The following is a 16895-nucleotide window of genomic DNA, read 5'->3' on the forward strand; positions in this document are numbered from 1 at the left end:
TTTTACTAACATATAGTTTATAAGAAACAAAGTTATTTCAAGTAGTCGACTGAACATATATCACTTTCTCAAAATTAAATTATCTGGTAATGAAACACCAAACTCAAATTATTTGAAAGAAGCTGATAACAAACGTCTGTTGCATTTTTCTCAGTCGTGTTCTGGTACAAAGTAGTTTGTTTCATTTCTGTGAGTAAGGTATAGCATAGAGAAGCTTGAGAAATCAATGGACAGGACCGCTGAGTCGAACAATTTTGTTATCATACAAACTGAACTTCTTTCACTCCATAGGTAACTGTGCATTATACTAAACGGAAAGCAGTTTATTCCATTGTAGGGAGGTGGAGACTGAGGTACAAGTTGTTAGCAGTTACTAAATTTATAGTACTCATATCCACTGAAAATCGCGGTAAATGATGTCACTAAAATTTTATTAATGATTTTCGTCTGAATACGTGCATGATTGTTGAAGTTACCTGGTCGACGATGGCGTACTGGAAGTAGGTGGCGAAGCCCTCCTTGAGCCAGAGATTGCTCCACCAGCGCAGGGTGGCCAGGTTCCCGAACCACAGATGCGCCACCTCGTGGCTCGCCGTCGCCCACACTTCTTGCAGCGAAGCAGCGTCTACGTGCTTCTCGTCTAGCATCGCCATCGACTCACTGTCGAAAAGTTGACGCGTGTTTTATCGGTAAGCACTAATAAAAGCTCACTATTTTCTCGTAAATAATTATAAGAAAATGTAGCTAGCAGTCAGTATTTGTCTAGAACAGTGCTGCATTACGTACTTATCATTACTTTGCTACACTGAACTGTAAACGAATAAGATGGGACTAAATGTTAGCTGCATGTAAAAGGAAAATAAATGTGTAGCAGGAAGGCAAAATTAATCCGTATGTGACTATAAATTTTCGAAGTAATGCCAGTGTTGTGTTAAAGACATGTTAACGCTATGTGCTACACCGGAATTCGTATTTGGAACACATCTAAGAGTTAGGAGTGACAGAACTGAGGAATGCAGAAAGCGTTTATGTAATAATTTTTCAAATTAGCAAACAGATTATTCAACGACACTCTGGACGTCCCATAAGTATCAGTAATACCATTGTTCTCCACAGTATCCGCTACCAACGTGGGTAGGCTTATACCTGCCGATGTACACGGACGACACCGCTCTAGGAAGAAGCATAGGAGTCTCCAAGGACATTCATCACCGCCTGCACCACGTTGAGATACCCTCGTAGAGTGGACAGTGTAAACGGGATTGTTGTTCTATGTAGCGGCCGCGCGGGATTAGCCGAGCGGTCTCAGGCGCTGCAGTCATGGACTGTGCGGCTGGTCCCGGCGGAGGTTCGAGTCCTCCCTCGGCCATGGGTGTGTGTGTTTGTCCTTAGGATAATTTAGGTTAAGTAGTGTGTAAACTTAGGGACTGATGACCTTAGCAGTTAAGTCCCATAAGATTTGACATACATCTGAACATTTTCTATGTAGTGAAGAGTCAGGCGCCGATGATCATCAGGGATCTCGTCACACCAGACATACGAGTGACGGTCCGACAGTGAGTTCCGTCAGTATTTTTCACACTCAAACTTTATTTCCAACACCAAATACACCATGGCATCATGAATTGTACGTCTTGCACTATTTTTCGACATAGTCGCCACCGACATTGAGATATTTGTCATAATGCGCAATCAGTTTGAAGAAACCACTCTGGTAAAGCTCGGTGCACTGCAGTGCAAGGAACCGCCGCACGATCTGCTTCACCTCAGCATTGGTTTGGAAGTGACGTCCCGGGAGTGCGACTTTCAATGCACGGAATAGGTGAAAGTCCGACGGGGAAAGATCGGGGCTGTAGGCCGTGTGATCCAATCTCTCTCATCCAAAGCGAAGAATCTGATCATGTGTGAGCCTTGCTGTGTGTGGTTTTGCATTTTCACCCAAGGGCACACCATCCAAATTTCGAGAACCCTGGTGTCTTTCATCCAATGGCGGACCTTAGTTTCGTGAGGGTGCCGCAGTAGCATGCCCCATTGATGGACCCTTGCTGGAGGAAATCAAAAAGAATCACACCTTTCGCGTCCCGAAACACTGAAGCTATAACCTTTCCTGTGGTGGGTGACACTTTGAATTTTTTTGTCACTGGTGAACTGGTTGCTTCGACGTCACTGAGGTGGCCTTGGATTCTGGGGTAAAGTGGTGTCCCATGTATCATCGCTTGTTGGTTGTGAACGGGAACGCGTTTCCCTCTCACGCATACCGCATACAGTGATCGAGGCTAATTTCCATTCTTGTACTCTTGCGATACAGGGTCAGGTTTCTCGGCACCCATCTTGCAGACGCTTTTCAGTGACACCATGTAGCAAGTGACGGGCCTGAACACGGCCCATAAGCAGTGTGGACCCCACGTCTGACACCGTTATGCACCCGTCTGCTACCGTCAGGTCCTGTATCCTAGCAATGTTATTTGCATTTGTGGATGTGGAGGGACGCCCACAGCGACCTTCGTCCTCCACACTCTGCTTTCCTTTTGTGAACATGCAATACCAGCGACGAACCACCTGACGAGACATGACCTTTTCAGCATGCGCTGTCTGTTGGCGTTCATGGACGACGGACTCTCTAGTCCCACATGCTCATTCATACCGGCTGACATCAGACACTTCCGTTGGCGACCACATTGTCGGTACACGTTCGTCTGCCACAGTGATGCCCCTTCCGTCGTTGAATTAGCAACAAGTGTGGATTCATCTAGCGTTTGTTTGTGTCATCTACACTTTAAGTAGGCTGTTTAGGTTTTTATGTTGGTAACGCCACGCAGCGCTCTGAATGAAAATCACTGACTGTGCTGTGTGCAGTCTGTGGCTGGTTGGCATTGTTGTTATATTCGCTATTGTAGTGTTAGGCAGCTGGATGTGAACGGCGCGTACTGTTGCGTAGTTGGAGGTGAGCCGCCAGCAGTGGTGGACGTGGGGAGTGAGGTGGCAGAGTTTTGAGAGCGGATGATCTGGACGTGTGTCCATTAGAGAGAGTAAATTTGTAAGACTGGATGTCATGACCTGATATATATATATATTATGACTTTTGAACACTATTAAGGTAAATACATTGTTTGTTCTCTATCAAAATCTTTCATTTGCTAACTATGCCTATCAGTAGTTAGTGCCTTCAGTTGTTAGAATCTTTTATTTAGCTGGCAGTATTGGCGCTCGCTGTATTGCAGTAGTTCGAGCAACGAAGATTTTTGTGAGGTAAATGATTCATGGAAGGTATAGGTTATTGTTAGTCAGGGCCATTCTTTTGTAGGGATTATTGAAAGTCAGATTGCGTTGTGCTAAAAATATTGTGTCAGGTTATTGATGATCTGAATAAGTAAAGAGAGAAATGGCTGTGCACGTTCAGTTTTGCTCAGCTGTTTGAAAATCAAATAACGTAAGGGGTTTATCAGCACTGTCATTTTTAAATTTTTCTAAGGGGATGTTTCAACACATAGTCGAATGTGAGGCCTAGTCCACTCTGTCGTATCAGAATATTCAGTTCAGTTCACAAGTTGGTTATTTTTCTGGACATTTTCGACTGAAAATGAGCTTGTTTTTAATTTTTCACGAAACTATAGGTTGGCAACACACTACTGACTTGAAGCAGCTATTTTTCGAGATGTTTAGACAACAGTTTTTTTTATTAATGGCTCTCTAGTACGTTGCTATTTAGCCAACTCACATTACCACACGCAGTCTGCGTGGGAAGCACATGCTAGGAACTAGCCGGACTTTTTCGTCAAGCGGGGCCCCCTCAGCACAGTTCTTGAATTACGTGAGACTTCCTGAAAGTAAGTTTCGTCATAGTTTCTGAAAAAGTAGATGATACAGTAGGTGACACAAACAAACGCTAGATGAATCCACACTCGTTGCTAGTTCAACCCCTCCCCCCCCCCCCCCCACTCTTCCCTCCAATACTAAACTGATGAGGCCTTGATGTCTCAGAATGTGTCCTATCAACCGAGCACTTCTTCTAATCAGGTTGTGCCACAAATTTGTTTTCTCCCCACTTTTATTCAGTACCTCCTTATTAGTTACGTGATCTACCAGTCTAATCTTCAGCCTTTATCTGTATCATCACATTTCAAAAGTTTCTATTCACTTCTTGTGTAAACTTGTTACCGCCTATGTTTCACTTCCATTCGTGGCTAGTCCGAGAAAAAGATAGGACATCGTGGCGGGCCACACCAAACTACTCAGAAGATTGGTGAGCCAAAGAAAAAAGTGGCGACATTACGTTTAAGCAGACACTTACCCGAAAGTGAGGAGCCCCCAGTTCTCTACGGCCCAGTCCATGTTGGGGTCCGGCACGATGACGCAGTCGAGCTTGGAGAGCCCGGGCGGCAGGCCGATGCCGATGACGGCGTCTGCGGCGACTCGGAGCGCCGAGCCGATGGCGGCGGCGGCCTGGCGCGCGCGGCCCTGCCGGCCCGGCACCACGTAGCAGCTGCCCGGTACCGCGCCCGGCGCCGACGCGTTCACCGCCTCCCACGGGCCCACCGCCAGCGACACCACGTACGGCGGCAGCAGCGGCGTCTCCACGAACGAGTCCCACTCCCACTCGCGCTCGCTGCCACAGCCAAACAACACACGTGGAAGAGCGAAACGCTTTGCTAACCTTTACCTTCCTCTGAAGTTTGAACTTCTCCGTAGTGTGTATGCAGACTGTGGTAGTCTGTACACTTGCACTGAGGTGGCAAAAACTCATGCGATAGCGATATGCACATATAAAGATAGCGGTAGAATACCGTACACAGGGCTGTGCATTGGCAGAGCTGTCATTTGCTTTTAGATTTTAGATTAGATTTACTTTCATTCCAATTGATCCGTAGTGAGGAGGTCCTCCAGGATGTGGAACATGTCAGAAAAACAACAATACATGAGAAATATTTACAACTAAAACAAATAAGCTAATGCACCATTCCACAGGTCCCAAGTGGAATGATCGTCATTTTTTAATGAACACTAAGAGTCATTTTACAAATACTAATGCATTGAATTTAAAATAAAAAATTTTTTTATTTATTTATAAGGTAATAAACATGTAATACAACTACTGTAATACTTATTTACAATGAACACATTACTGCACTGAAATGGTGCAGAAGTTAGATTATACTTACACACACACACACACACACACACACAAATTTTCAATGAACACATTACTGCACTGACATTGTGCAGAAGTTATGTTGTACTTATATACAAATCAGTTGGTTTTACTAAGAAATTCATCAATGGAGTAGAAGGAGTTGGCCACCAATAAATCCTTTAGGCTTCTCTTAAACTGAATTTCATTGGTTGTTAAGCTTTTTGTGGCTGCTGGCAAGTTAGTGAAAATGTGTGTTCCTGAATAATGCACACCTTTTTGTACAAGACTAAGTGACTTTAAATCCTTGTGAAGATTATTCTTATTTCTAGTATTGATTCCATGAATTGAGCTGTTGGTTTGAAAAAGTGATATATTTTTAATGACAAATTTCATTAAGGAATAAATACATTGGGAAGCAGTAGTTAGTATCCCTAGTTCCCTAAACAGGCTTCTGCAGGATGTTCTTGAGTTCACACCACATATAACTCTTACTGCACATTTTTGTGATACATGTGAAAAAGGTATTCGACGTGTTGTGAGTTAACGAGCATTGCGCTCTCATTTAAATATATGGCCGAAAGAGTCAGCCTTCAGGAATTGTGGAACGAACCCCGTCTTCGAGGACCGTGTGCCACAAAGGGCGCAGATTCACCAGGAGATGGGGAAATTCACAGGCGTCTATTGTCTGTTGAGGCCTAAGCACTGTAGTATGCGAGTGAGACAGACGAGAACCTACGTCATACAAAAACCCTAGTAGAAGTCGTTGGTGGCTGAGGAGACGTAGCAGTGTCAAATATGGCGGACCTAATATCGGCTAAAAAGGGAAACATTTATGGAAACTATTTAATTCTGTAGTAATGCAGGGAATCGAGCCACAGTAATTTTAATCTGCCGCCCTCCATAAATTTTCGTGGTGATCCCAATAAAACTTGAATATTGATCATATCTATAAGAGTTTAAGATTTACTGTTAAAGTGAAATTCACAAGTTTTGTAACAAAGACCTGAATGCTAAAATCTGAACCCTTTAGTCGATCTTAACGATCGACATTTCACATAGAAGTGCATCATTAAAATGACAAATGTTGTAAATATCAACTCTGCAACGTTATTTGTTTAAAAGATATAGTAAATTTAAATTAACAGCATTTACAGTTAAGCATTAAACCATCATTGCCTCCACACAAAATACATTGAACGATGACAGCATGGCCGGCCGGCGAGGCCGTGCGGTTCTAGGCGCTTCAGTCTGGAACCGCGTGACCGCTACGGTCGCAGGTTCGAATCCTGCCTCGGGCATGGATGTGTGATGTCCTTAGGCTAGTTAGGTTTAAGTAGTTCTAAGTTGTAAACTGAAAGAACCAGAGGTTGTAGAGAGTTTCAGGGAGAGCATAAGGGAACAATTGACAGGAATGGGGGAAAGAAATACAGTAGAAGAAGAATGGGTAGCTTTGAGGGATGAAGTAGTGAAGGCATCAGAGGATCAAGTAGGTAAAAAGACGAGGGCTAGTAGAAATCCTTGGGTAACAGAAGAAATATTGAATTTAATTGATGAAAGGAGAAAATATAAAAATGCAGTAAATGAAGCAGACAAAAAGGAATATAAACGTCTCAAAAATGAGATCGACAGGAAGTGCAGAATGGCTAAGCAGGGATGGCTAGAGGACAAATGTAAGGATGTAGAGGCTTATCTCACTAGGGGAAGATAGATACTGCCTACAGGAAAATTAAAGAGACCTTTGGAGATAAGAGAACCACTTGTATGAACATCAAGAGCTCAGATGGAAACCCAGTTCTAAGCAAAGAAGGGAAAGCAGAAAGGTGGAAGGAGTATATAGAGGGTCTATACAAGGGCGATGTACTTGAGGACAATATTATGGAAATGGAAGAGGATGTAGATGAAGATGAAATGGGAGGTACGATACTGCGTGAAGAGTTTGACAGAGCACTGAAAGACCTGAGTCGAAACAAGGCCCCCGGAGTAGACAACATTCCAGTAGAACTACTGACGGCCTTGGGAGAGCCAGTCCTGACAAAACTCTACCATCTGGTGAGCAAGATGTATGAAACAGGCGAAATACCATCAGACTTCAAGAAGAATATAATCATTCCAATCCCAAAGAAAGCAGGTGTTGACAGATGTGAAAATTACCGAACAATCAGTTTAATAAGCCACAGCTGCAAAATACTAACACGAATTCTTTACAGACGAATGGAAAAACTAGTAGAAGCTGACCTCGGGGATGATCAATTTGGATTCCGTAGAAATACTGGAACACGTGAGGCAATACTGACCTTACGACTTATCTTAGAAGAAAGATTAAGGAAAGGCAAACCTACGTTTCTAGCATTTGTAGACTTAGAGAAAGCTTTTGACAATGTTGACTGGAATACTCTCTTTCAAATTCTAAAGGTGGCAGGGGTAAAATACAGGGAGCGAAAGGCTATTTACAATTTGTACAGAAACCAGATGGCAGTTATAAGAGTCGAGGGGCATGAGAGGGAAGCAGCGGTTGGGAAGGGAGTGAGACAGGGTTGTAGCCTCTCCCCAATGTTATTCAATCTGTATATTGAGCAAGCAGTAAAGGAAACAAAAGAAAAATTTGGAGTAGGTATTAAAATCCATGGAGAAGAAATAAAAACTTTGAGGTTCGCCGATGACATTGTAATTCTGTCAGAGACAGCAAAGGACTTGGAAGAGCAGTTGAACGGAATGGATGGTGTCTTGAAGGGAGGATATAAGATGAACATCAACAAAAGCAAAACGAGGATAATGGAATGTAGTCGAATTAAGTCGGGTGATGCTGAGGGTATTAGATTAGGAAATGAGACACTTAAAGTAGTAAAGGAGTTTTGCTATTTGGGGAGCAAAATAACTGATGATGGTCGAAGTAGAGCAGGATATAAAATGTAGACTGGCAATGGCAAGGAAAGCGTTTCTGAAGAAGAGAAATTTGTTAACATCGAGTATAGATTTAAGTGTCAGGAAGTCATTTCTGAAAGTATTTGTATGGAGTGTAGCCATGTATGGAAGTGAAACATGGACGGTAAATAGTTTGGACAAGAAGAGAATAGAAGCTTTTGAAATGTGGTGCTACAGAAGAATGCTGAAGATTAGATGGGTAGATCACATAACTAATGAGGAAGTATTGAATAGGATTGGGGAGAAGAGAAGTTTGTGGCACAACTTGACCAGAAGAAGGGATCGGTTGGTAGGACATGTTCTGAGGCATCAAGGGATCACCAATTTAGTATTGGAAGGCAGCGTGGAGGGTAAAAATCGTAAGGGGAGACCAAGAGATGAATACACTAAGCAGATTCAGAAGGATGTAGGTTGCAGTAGGTACTGGGAGATGAAGAAGCTTGCACAGGATAGAGTAGCATGGAGAGCTGCATCAAACCAGTCTCAGGACTGAAGACAACAACAACAACAACAAGTTGTAGGGGACTGATGATCACAGATGTTAAGTGCCACAGTGCTCAGAGCCATTTGAACCATTTTTGATGACAGCATGACACCTTATTCAATCGTTAGGTAATGGAATATTTGTTGTAAAGTTTAGTGCACAATAGTTACTTTTGTTCTTCATTTATTTATCAGAAAGCGCATTCCAGAATAAGATTTCCACTCTGCAGCGGAGTGTGCGCTGATATGAAACTTCCTAGCAGATTAAAAGTGTGTGCCGGACCGAGACTCGAACTCGGGACCTTTGCCTTTCGCGGGCAAGTGCTCTACCAACTGAGCTACCCAAGCACGACTCACGCCCCATCCTCACAGCTTCACTTCCGCACTAGAGCACTCGCCCGCGAAAGGCGAAGGTCCCGAGTTCGAGTCTCCGTCCGGCACACAGTTCTAATCTGCCAGGAAGTTTCAGAAAGCACATTGGTGCAAGGCATTCAAAGCTAAGAAGGTGAAACATCCCCTTTGAAAAATTATACAAAACTGTGCTGAAACTAACACACAATATTTTTTAGCGCAACGCAATCTGACTTTCAAAAATCCCTACAAAAGAATGGCCCTGACTAACATTAACCTATACCTTTCACAAATCACTTACCTCACAAAAATCTTCGTTACTCGAACTACTGCAATACGGCGAGCGCCACTACTGCCAGCTAAATAAAAGATTCAAACTACTGAAGGCACTAACTACTGATAGGCATAGTTAGCAAATGAAAGATTTTAATAGAGAACAAACAATGTATTTACCTTAATAGTCATCAAAAGTCATAATATATACAGCAGTTCATGACATCCATTTTTACAAATTTCAAAACTCCGCTATTTCTCTCCTCACATCCACCACTGCTGGCGGCTCACCTCCAACTGCGCAACGCTACGCGCTGTTCACATCCAGCTGCCCAACACTACAATGGCAGACAACAATGCAAACTAGCCACAGACTGCACACAGCACAGCCAGTGATTTTCATACAGAGCGCTACGTAACTTTGCCAATAAGAAAACATAAATAGCCTACTTACAAAGGAAATTCTATTGGTTTTATGTAAAAGAATTTAACGTTTATTATGTAATGGATATTATTTTTACTTTATTTAGAACGTGAAAGTGGTCAAGCTTAGATTATTTAAATATGTTAAAATGTAAAATAATGTAGAATAAGCTGTAGCCAATCAGATGGACGACTTCTGGAAAGGGACCTACCTTATCAGTTGAGCGAGGATATTTGGCGCGTGGGAAACGCGGCCGAGGACGGGCAGAGGGGGTGCTGGTGCAGACGCGAAAGCGGACAGTTCGGCTGGAGACACCAAAGGGTACAGTTCGGATACAGACGCGAAAGCGAACGGTCGGTCTTTAGGCAGCTAGGAAGTGAAACGACTTAGAAAATTTCGCGTTGTGTGGTATCGCGGGACTTTGTCTCTGAGCAGTGAGCAGCCGCGCGCCTGGTGTGAACTCTTAACTTTTCGCGTAGGTAAGTTGTATTTCGCGATGAGATTGTGAATGATCGAACTGTGTCAAATGGATATGCGCTGGAGTGGAACAGTAACTCTAAATACGACCAATTTCGGTATTAGTTTGCTTGCTGAATAAACATTATTCTAACCCAATCGCGACTGTGTGACCCACATCATTTATGGGTCGTTAATTTAGTTCTCGATATTATTATTGCTGTTATTATATGTTATGTTAACTTTGTATTTCGCAAACTTGCCATCAGACAGAAAATTTAACCAAAAGGTCACAAGTGTCTAATTTAGGGTGTGTAATGCGACACGTGCGGTTCAACCCCTTGACGAGTTTGAGCTAAGACATTTCGACGAAGAGGAACCGCATGTGCGCCCGAACATCTCTGGGATGTTAGCTAGCAGTGTTATGGCCACACGGCGGGAATTGCATGACTTTGAAAGCGGAATAGTTGTTGGAGCTAGACGCATGGGACATTACATTTCGGAAATCGTTAGGAAATTCTATATTCCGAGATCCACAGCGTCAAGAGTGTGCTGAGACTACCAAATTTCAGGGATTATCTCTCACCATAGACAACGCATTGGCCGACGGCCTTTACTTAACGACCGAGAGCAGCAGCGTTTGCGCAGAGATGTCAGTGCTAACGGACAAGCAAGACTGCATGAAATAACGGCAGAAAGAAATGTGGAACGAACGACTAACATATCCGTTAGGACACTCCCGCGAAATCTGGCGTTAAAGGCCAATGGCAGCAGAAGACCAACTCGAGTGCCTTAGCTTTAACTGCAAGACATCACCCGCAGCACCTCTCCTGGGTTCGGGATCACGTCGATTGGACATCAGACGACTGGAAAACCGTGTCCTGGTCAGATGAGTTCCGATTTAAGTTGGTAAGAGCTGATGGTAAGGTTCGAGTGTGGCGCAGACCCCACGAAGCCACAGACCCACTGTCGTCAACAAGGCAATGAGCTAGGAGGTGATGGCTCCATAATGGTGTGGGCTGTGTTTACACAGTATTGGCTCCGTCCCCTGTCCAGCTGAACGGATCATTGACTGTAAATGCTTACGTACGGTTACTTGGGGATCATTTGTAGCCATTCATTTACTTCATATTCCCAAACAACGGCGTCATATCACGGGACTGCAATTGTTCGTGATTAGTTTGAAGAACATTATGGACACTTACAGCGAATGAGATGGCCATCCAGAGTGACCGACATGAGTCCCATCGAACATTTATTGGGCATAATCGAGACGTCAGTTCGTGCACAAAATCCTGCACCGGCAACACTTTCGCAGTTATGAACGGCTATAAAGACAGCATGGCTCAATATTTCTGCAGAGGACCTCCAACGACTTGTTGAGTCCATGTCACGTCGAGCAGCTGCACCACTCCGGCCAAAAGGAGATCCGACACAATATTAGGATATATCCCATGCCTTTTGTCATTTCATTGTATATCAATCAAACTTTTCTACTATCTCCGTCGTAATGTTACTCTTACTTCTCGGAGTGGCATTACACGTGGCGAGGGCGTGCCACCAACGATCACGTGCCATACGTTGAATCATATTCACGTTGTCCTGATTCTGTAGCTACGTGTCGTTTATGTTCGCACTATGTCGTGAAGAAGAAACCGTTGAGAGAGAGAGAGAGAGAGAGAGAGAGAGAGACATTAGCTGCCAGCAGGCACTGATTTATATCAATGGGGCAAGGTGAAAATTTGTGTCGGACCAGGATTCGAACCTGGGCCTCCTGCTTACTAGGCACGTGCGCTGACCACTACGCCATCCGGACACATTGCTCACCATAGCCGCACGGGCTACCCCAGCACGCCTCTCGTCAGACTGATAGAGTGGCCCTGCTGATTAGCCCCATTACTTGCGGATCTCGCCGATTTCCGTAAGCGTTCGAGCTTGGAGTGCATTTGCACTGAAGGGATCATTGTCCGTCCGAAATAACAGACACCAAATATATAAAATTATTTGTTTTGGACTTTTTATCTCCAATGAAAATTCCTTCTAAGTTCGTGAGGGTTTGTAAAACGTTAACTCGTTCATTTTTAACAACTGAATTCGTTCTCGTCATGAATACGCTCGAAGTTAAGAACGCTTTAAACTACGGCCACGTATGAAAGCAATGATAAAGTGCACAATATGGGATTGGACGCTCGCAGATTCAGACTCGTTTTATGTGTGTAACACATGAGACACTATCACCCCTATTCTCTAAAAGCCTTGACTAATTTTTTCGGAGGAATTTAACCGTTAACAGTTCTGAATTGGAAACAATGAGACAGTACAATATTGTGGGTGCTTGGCTGCGAAGTATTTCTGAAACACTGGAAATAATAGAGTATTGACATGGATTTGTGTGCATTTTAGAACGCGTGAAGAATAAGTTCAACATGATTCTATTTTAATAAACCACATTAGACATATTACAAACTGCGACAAGAGTTTTAATTACAGCATATGTTCTGTTCCACTAAAAGTCCAGTCAACGAAGAAAAGTGAAGGAAAAATTCCTGTAGTCGCAAACTTTTGTATAACATACTAAAAAGCCCTGACCTGTGGCGCGTGAGTTTGGGGATGAAGGGGTGTTTAAAGTCACTTTTTAAAAAAAATTTCTTGGATAACTCGAGAACCGCAGCTAATAACGACAGTGTCCTAGGCACAAAAATAAACTACATTAAATTTTCTACAGAAAAGGTCTTATTCATTTTTTCCCTAGGAATAATAGTTTCTGCGTTGGAGGAGATGGAAAATCGCAGATTATTAAAATAGTTTTTAATGGTGTAAAATTAATTTTTATTTACAAATAAAGTGGGTTAAGAAGAATTGTTAAATGTATGTACCACATCTAACTGTAGTAGAGTCGTATCAAAGGAATGGGTGGGGAAAACGATGATGATGATGATGATTAGTTTGTGCGGACGCGCAACTGCGATGTCATCAGCGCCTGTACAAACCCCCAATTTTTACACAGTCCAATTTTGAACTCAATCCAATCTAGCAACTGTCACGAATGCTGATGATGACAACACAAACACCCAGTCCCCGGGCAGAGAAAATGCCCCACCCGGCCGGGAATCGAACCCGGGACTCCGTGATACAGAGGCAGCAACGCTAGCCACAAGACCACAAGCTGCGGACGGTGGGGCAAGATAGGTCGGTAGATTGTTGTCGTGCACTTCCCTCCTTCATAGGTTTGCAAAAGTGGAGCTGTCAACTGTCTACCACACTGAAGCACATTGACATTCTGTCAATATGTGTTCGACAATGTCGGTCTCATCGTCTCCGCAATCAATGACAGGAATACTTTTAACAGAATCAGGGATATCAAATGCGTTACCCCAGCCTTTGCTCTCCCAACATTTGAAGAGGTCTAGAGGCCCATATCCAGCTTTGCAGGATTTACTGTGTGTGTTTGTGTGTGTGTGTGGGGGGGGGGGGGGGGGAGGGGATGTAAGTGGCTCTACTCAGTGCAACCCATTTAAAACTGCCAGGAATTCCTGAATGGAAGAGACTTGTGCAGTTTACCAGTACAGAATTAATGATGAGAGAAGTGCAGTTACTTTCGGGTCCTTCATTAAATCGCTGTCAAGTGGCTACGACACAGTTAGATGGCTTAACAATAGGCTGTAAATATTACACAGCACCAAGTTGCCAACACACTTACCAATCTATTTCCCATGAACACTACATACGTCACACTCACAAATTAAATAGAACACACTCATTGTTTCGAGAACCGTATTTTACATAAAAGCTCACTTAATAACTGCAAATAAGTACCCAAGAAACTTCACTATACGTGGAGTCTCAGGAGCAATGGTAAATATTCAGGCATATGACAGAAACGCTCATTTGAAGCATAAAACTTCATACTGACATATGCCCTATTCCGAGTGGTTTCCGAGATAGAAAAGATTTAATGTACTTTGTTTCTGGGCTAGTGGCACACTTGCCTTAATCTCTGGTTTGGTCGTGGTAATAGAATTAACTAGCCACCAAGACTTCATGCCATTAGAATTTGTTTATGGGGTTGGATGAACTCTGAGTTGTACAAACGAAAGGTGAACACGCGAGATGAAGTGCCTGGTCGTATCATGGACGCTGGTCTCTCATTATGGAAGGTGCAGAGACAGACAGACAAGCAACACAACTTGTTCTCCCATGAGCGCAGAAATGCATTGAAGTTGACGGTGGGGTATTCGAAAATTCATTGTGAACTGTACAGTAGCTATAATGTGACTTGTTCGATAATGCTTAGAGGTGAATTTGTTAAAAATTTTTTGCGCTGACGGAAAGAAGATCGCAAAACCAAGAAGGAGCTATGCGACATAAACGGAAATTAGTAGGCGTGTTTCTACAGCTGGAAGATAACATCTATTCAGATTACGTGCCAGTCTCATAAGAGGTCACTAGTGGCGCCACTATGATGATGCAATTCAGGTTTGCGTTAAATACGCGCTACAACGGTCGTCATCTTCAGTTTTCTCTGAGATTGTATGTGGTGAGTTGATTTAGTCAAGAATGCCTATAAGGCGACAAAGACGCAATTATCAACAGCTCACTAAGATTGAACGAGCGTTAATAGAGGCTGAATGTTCCTTCTGCGGTACTGTAGAACAGACTTAGCACGAATGTAGCCACTGTACATGTTTGCTGGCTGCGGTGGTCACGGGACTGTATGGTGGCTAGAAGACCGGGCTCCGGACGGCCACATGGCACAACCGACGGGAAAGACCATCGTGTTGGGCGCACGCTTCTGACGCATCGTACTGCATCTGCAGCATCAATTTGCGCAGCAGTTGGCACCACAATGACACAAAGAACTGTTACAAATCGGCTACTTCAAGGACAGCCCCGGTACAGCCGTCCTGTAGCGCCCATCAAACCACCGCCATTTACAACTTCGGTGGTGTCAAGCGAGAGCTCATCGGAGGGCAGGCTGGAGGTCTGTTGCGTTTTCTTTCTCGGTTCCAGTGATGGCCATGTGTTGCTTAGGGGGCGACCAACCTGTCTACATGCTAGAAACACTGGATCTGCACTTGGAGTGCGATTTCATAGGACAGCAGCACACTCGAGGTTATCCCACACACCGTGACTGAAAATTTTTATGTCAATCTAGTGATTCGACGCGGTGATCTGCTATTTGTTAACGGCATTCCAGGGAGGGTTTTCCAACAGGATAACGCTCGCCCACATAGGCTGTTGTAACCCAACATGATTTACAGAGTGTCGACATATTGCTTTGGCCTGTTCGACCACCAGATCTGTCTCCAGTCGAGCATATATGTGACAAACAGCGTTAACTGTCCCTGTATTGACCGACCAGGTGCAACAGGCATAGAACTCCATCCCACAAACTGACATCGCGCACCTATACAACACAATGGATGCACGTTTGTATGCTTGCATTCAACATTCTGGCGGTTACACCGTTATTAATGTACCAGCGTGTCACATTTACAATGGCTTACCTCACACGTCCATTAACTTGTGAACCTGCAATGGTAATCGCTTAATTTGTTACCTAGACAAAAGTGTTCTCGAAATTTCATTACTCTATATTTATTTTCTGGTGTCGCGATTTTTCCCGTCTGTATTTCTGTACTGATACTTTGTAAAATGCATGCTGTAATGTTTACTAGCTGTTGTTCATGTGGAAATATGACAATGCATCGAATAATACAGTAAATAAATACTAGTGTACGTGAAATGTGTTCTATCTCTGAAACCATTCGTGATAGGGCATAGACTGATCTGAGAGAACATTATGACCACCTTACTACTATCAATATAAACCCATCCAAACGATAGCACCATCACCTTGAGAGGAACGACTGCTAGTGAAACACATATAGTATCACTAAGAATGCTGTCCGTAGGTTTAATGGGCAAGGCGCGCGATGTATCTGAGTTTGACCGAGGGCAGACTGTGATGGACTGTAGGCTTGGCACGAGCATTTCGGAAACTGCACGGCTTTTAGGAAGTTCGAGGAGTGCCGTGGTGAGTGTCTTCAGCACGTGGCGAAACCGAGGTGAAACCACGACCAGACGTCGTAGGGTGATGATGATGATGATGTTTGGTTTGTGGGGCGCTCAACTGCGTGGTTATCAGCGCCCGTACAATTATCCAATCTTTGCTCAGTCCAATTTCGCCACTTTCCTGGATGATGATGAAATGATGAAGACAACACAAACACCCAGTCATCTACGTCGTAGGGTTGGACGGCCACCGCTCATTACAACTGGTTCAAATGGCTCTGAGCACTATGGGACTTAACATCTGAGGTCATCAGTTCCCTAGAACTTAGAACTACTTAAAGATAACTAACCTAAGGACAACACACACATCCATGCCCGAGGCAGGATTCGAACCTGCGACCGCAGCGGTCGCGCGGTTCCAGACTGAAGCGCCTAGAACCGCTCGGCCACTCTTGCCGGCCGCTCATTACAAATGTCTGACGTCGTACGCTGGACAGACTGGTAGAACAGGACAGGGGGGCGAACTATGGCAGAACCAACATCAGACTTTAATGTTTTACAGAGTATAGGTAATCAGGTAACTTGTAGGACTGTAGATATTTTAAAAAATCGGAAGTTAGATATATCCATATTTAAAAGTTATCACTTCCGGCTCTCAATATATCGAATAAAGTATCGGTTTTTCGACATACGGATGAAAAATATCGACCTACCGACCAAAAAATATCGGATGTACATTGTAAACACACTGCCGGTTTTACAGCTGTATATTTGAGCATTGATTTGTTATTAGATATCAAGTAGATCAAGAAACCTGCTTACCCCCAATAGAGCAAGAAC

At 43.7% G+C, this 16895-nt stretch overlaps 1 protein-coding gene and 1 non-coding gene across 2 annotated transcripts in view; both read right to left on the reverse strand.

Moving 5' to 3' along the window:
* The window catches only part of LOC126183641 (uncharacterized), a 449828-nt gene that overhangs the window by 173955 nt on the left and 258978 nt on the right, over window positions 1-16895 (reverse strand). The window contains exons 5-6 of the mRNA XM_049925781.1: window positions 4292-4606; window positions 477-660 (exon numbers count right to left, since the gene is read on the reverse strand). Coding sequence (XP_049781738.1) covers window positions 477-660; window positions 4292-4606 — 499 coding nt within the window. The remainder of the gene's footprint in view (window positions 1-476; window positions 661-4291; window positions 4607-16895) is intronic.
* Window positions 11785-11857, reverse strand: Trnat-agu (transfer RNA threonine (anticodon AGU)). Its single transcript has one exon. It is a non-coding gene; the product is annotated as a tRNA-Thr (tRNA).

The sequence above is a fragment of the Schistocerca cancellata genome, chromosome 4 (assembly GCF_023864275.1).
Source record: "Schistocerca cancellata isolate TAMUIC-IGC-003103 chromosome 4, iqSchCanc2.1, whole genome shotgun sequence".
In the NCBI taxonomy this organism is placed as follows: Eukaryota; Metazoa; Arthropoda; class Insecta; order Orthoptera; family Acrididae; genus Schistocerca; species Schistocerca cancellata.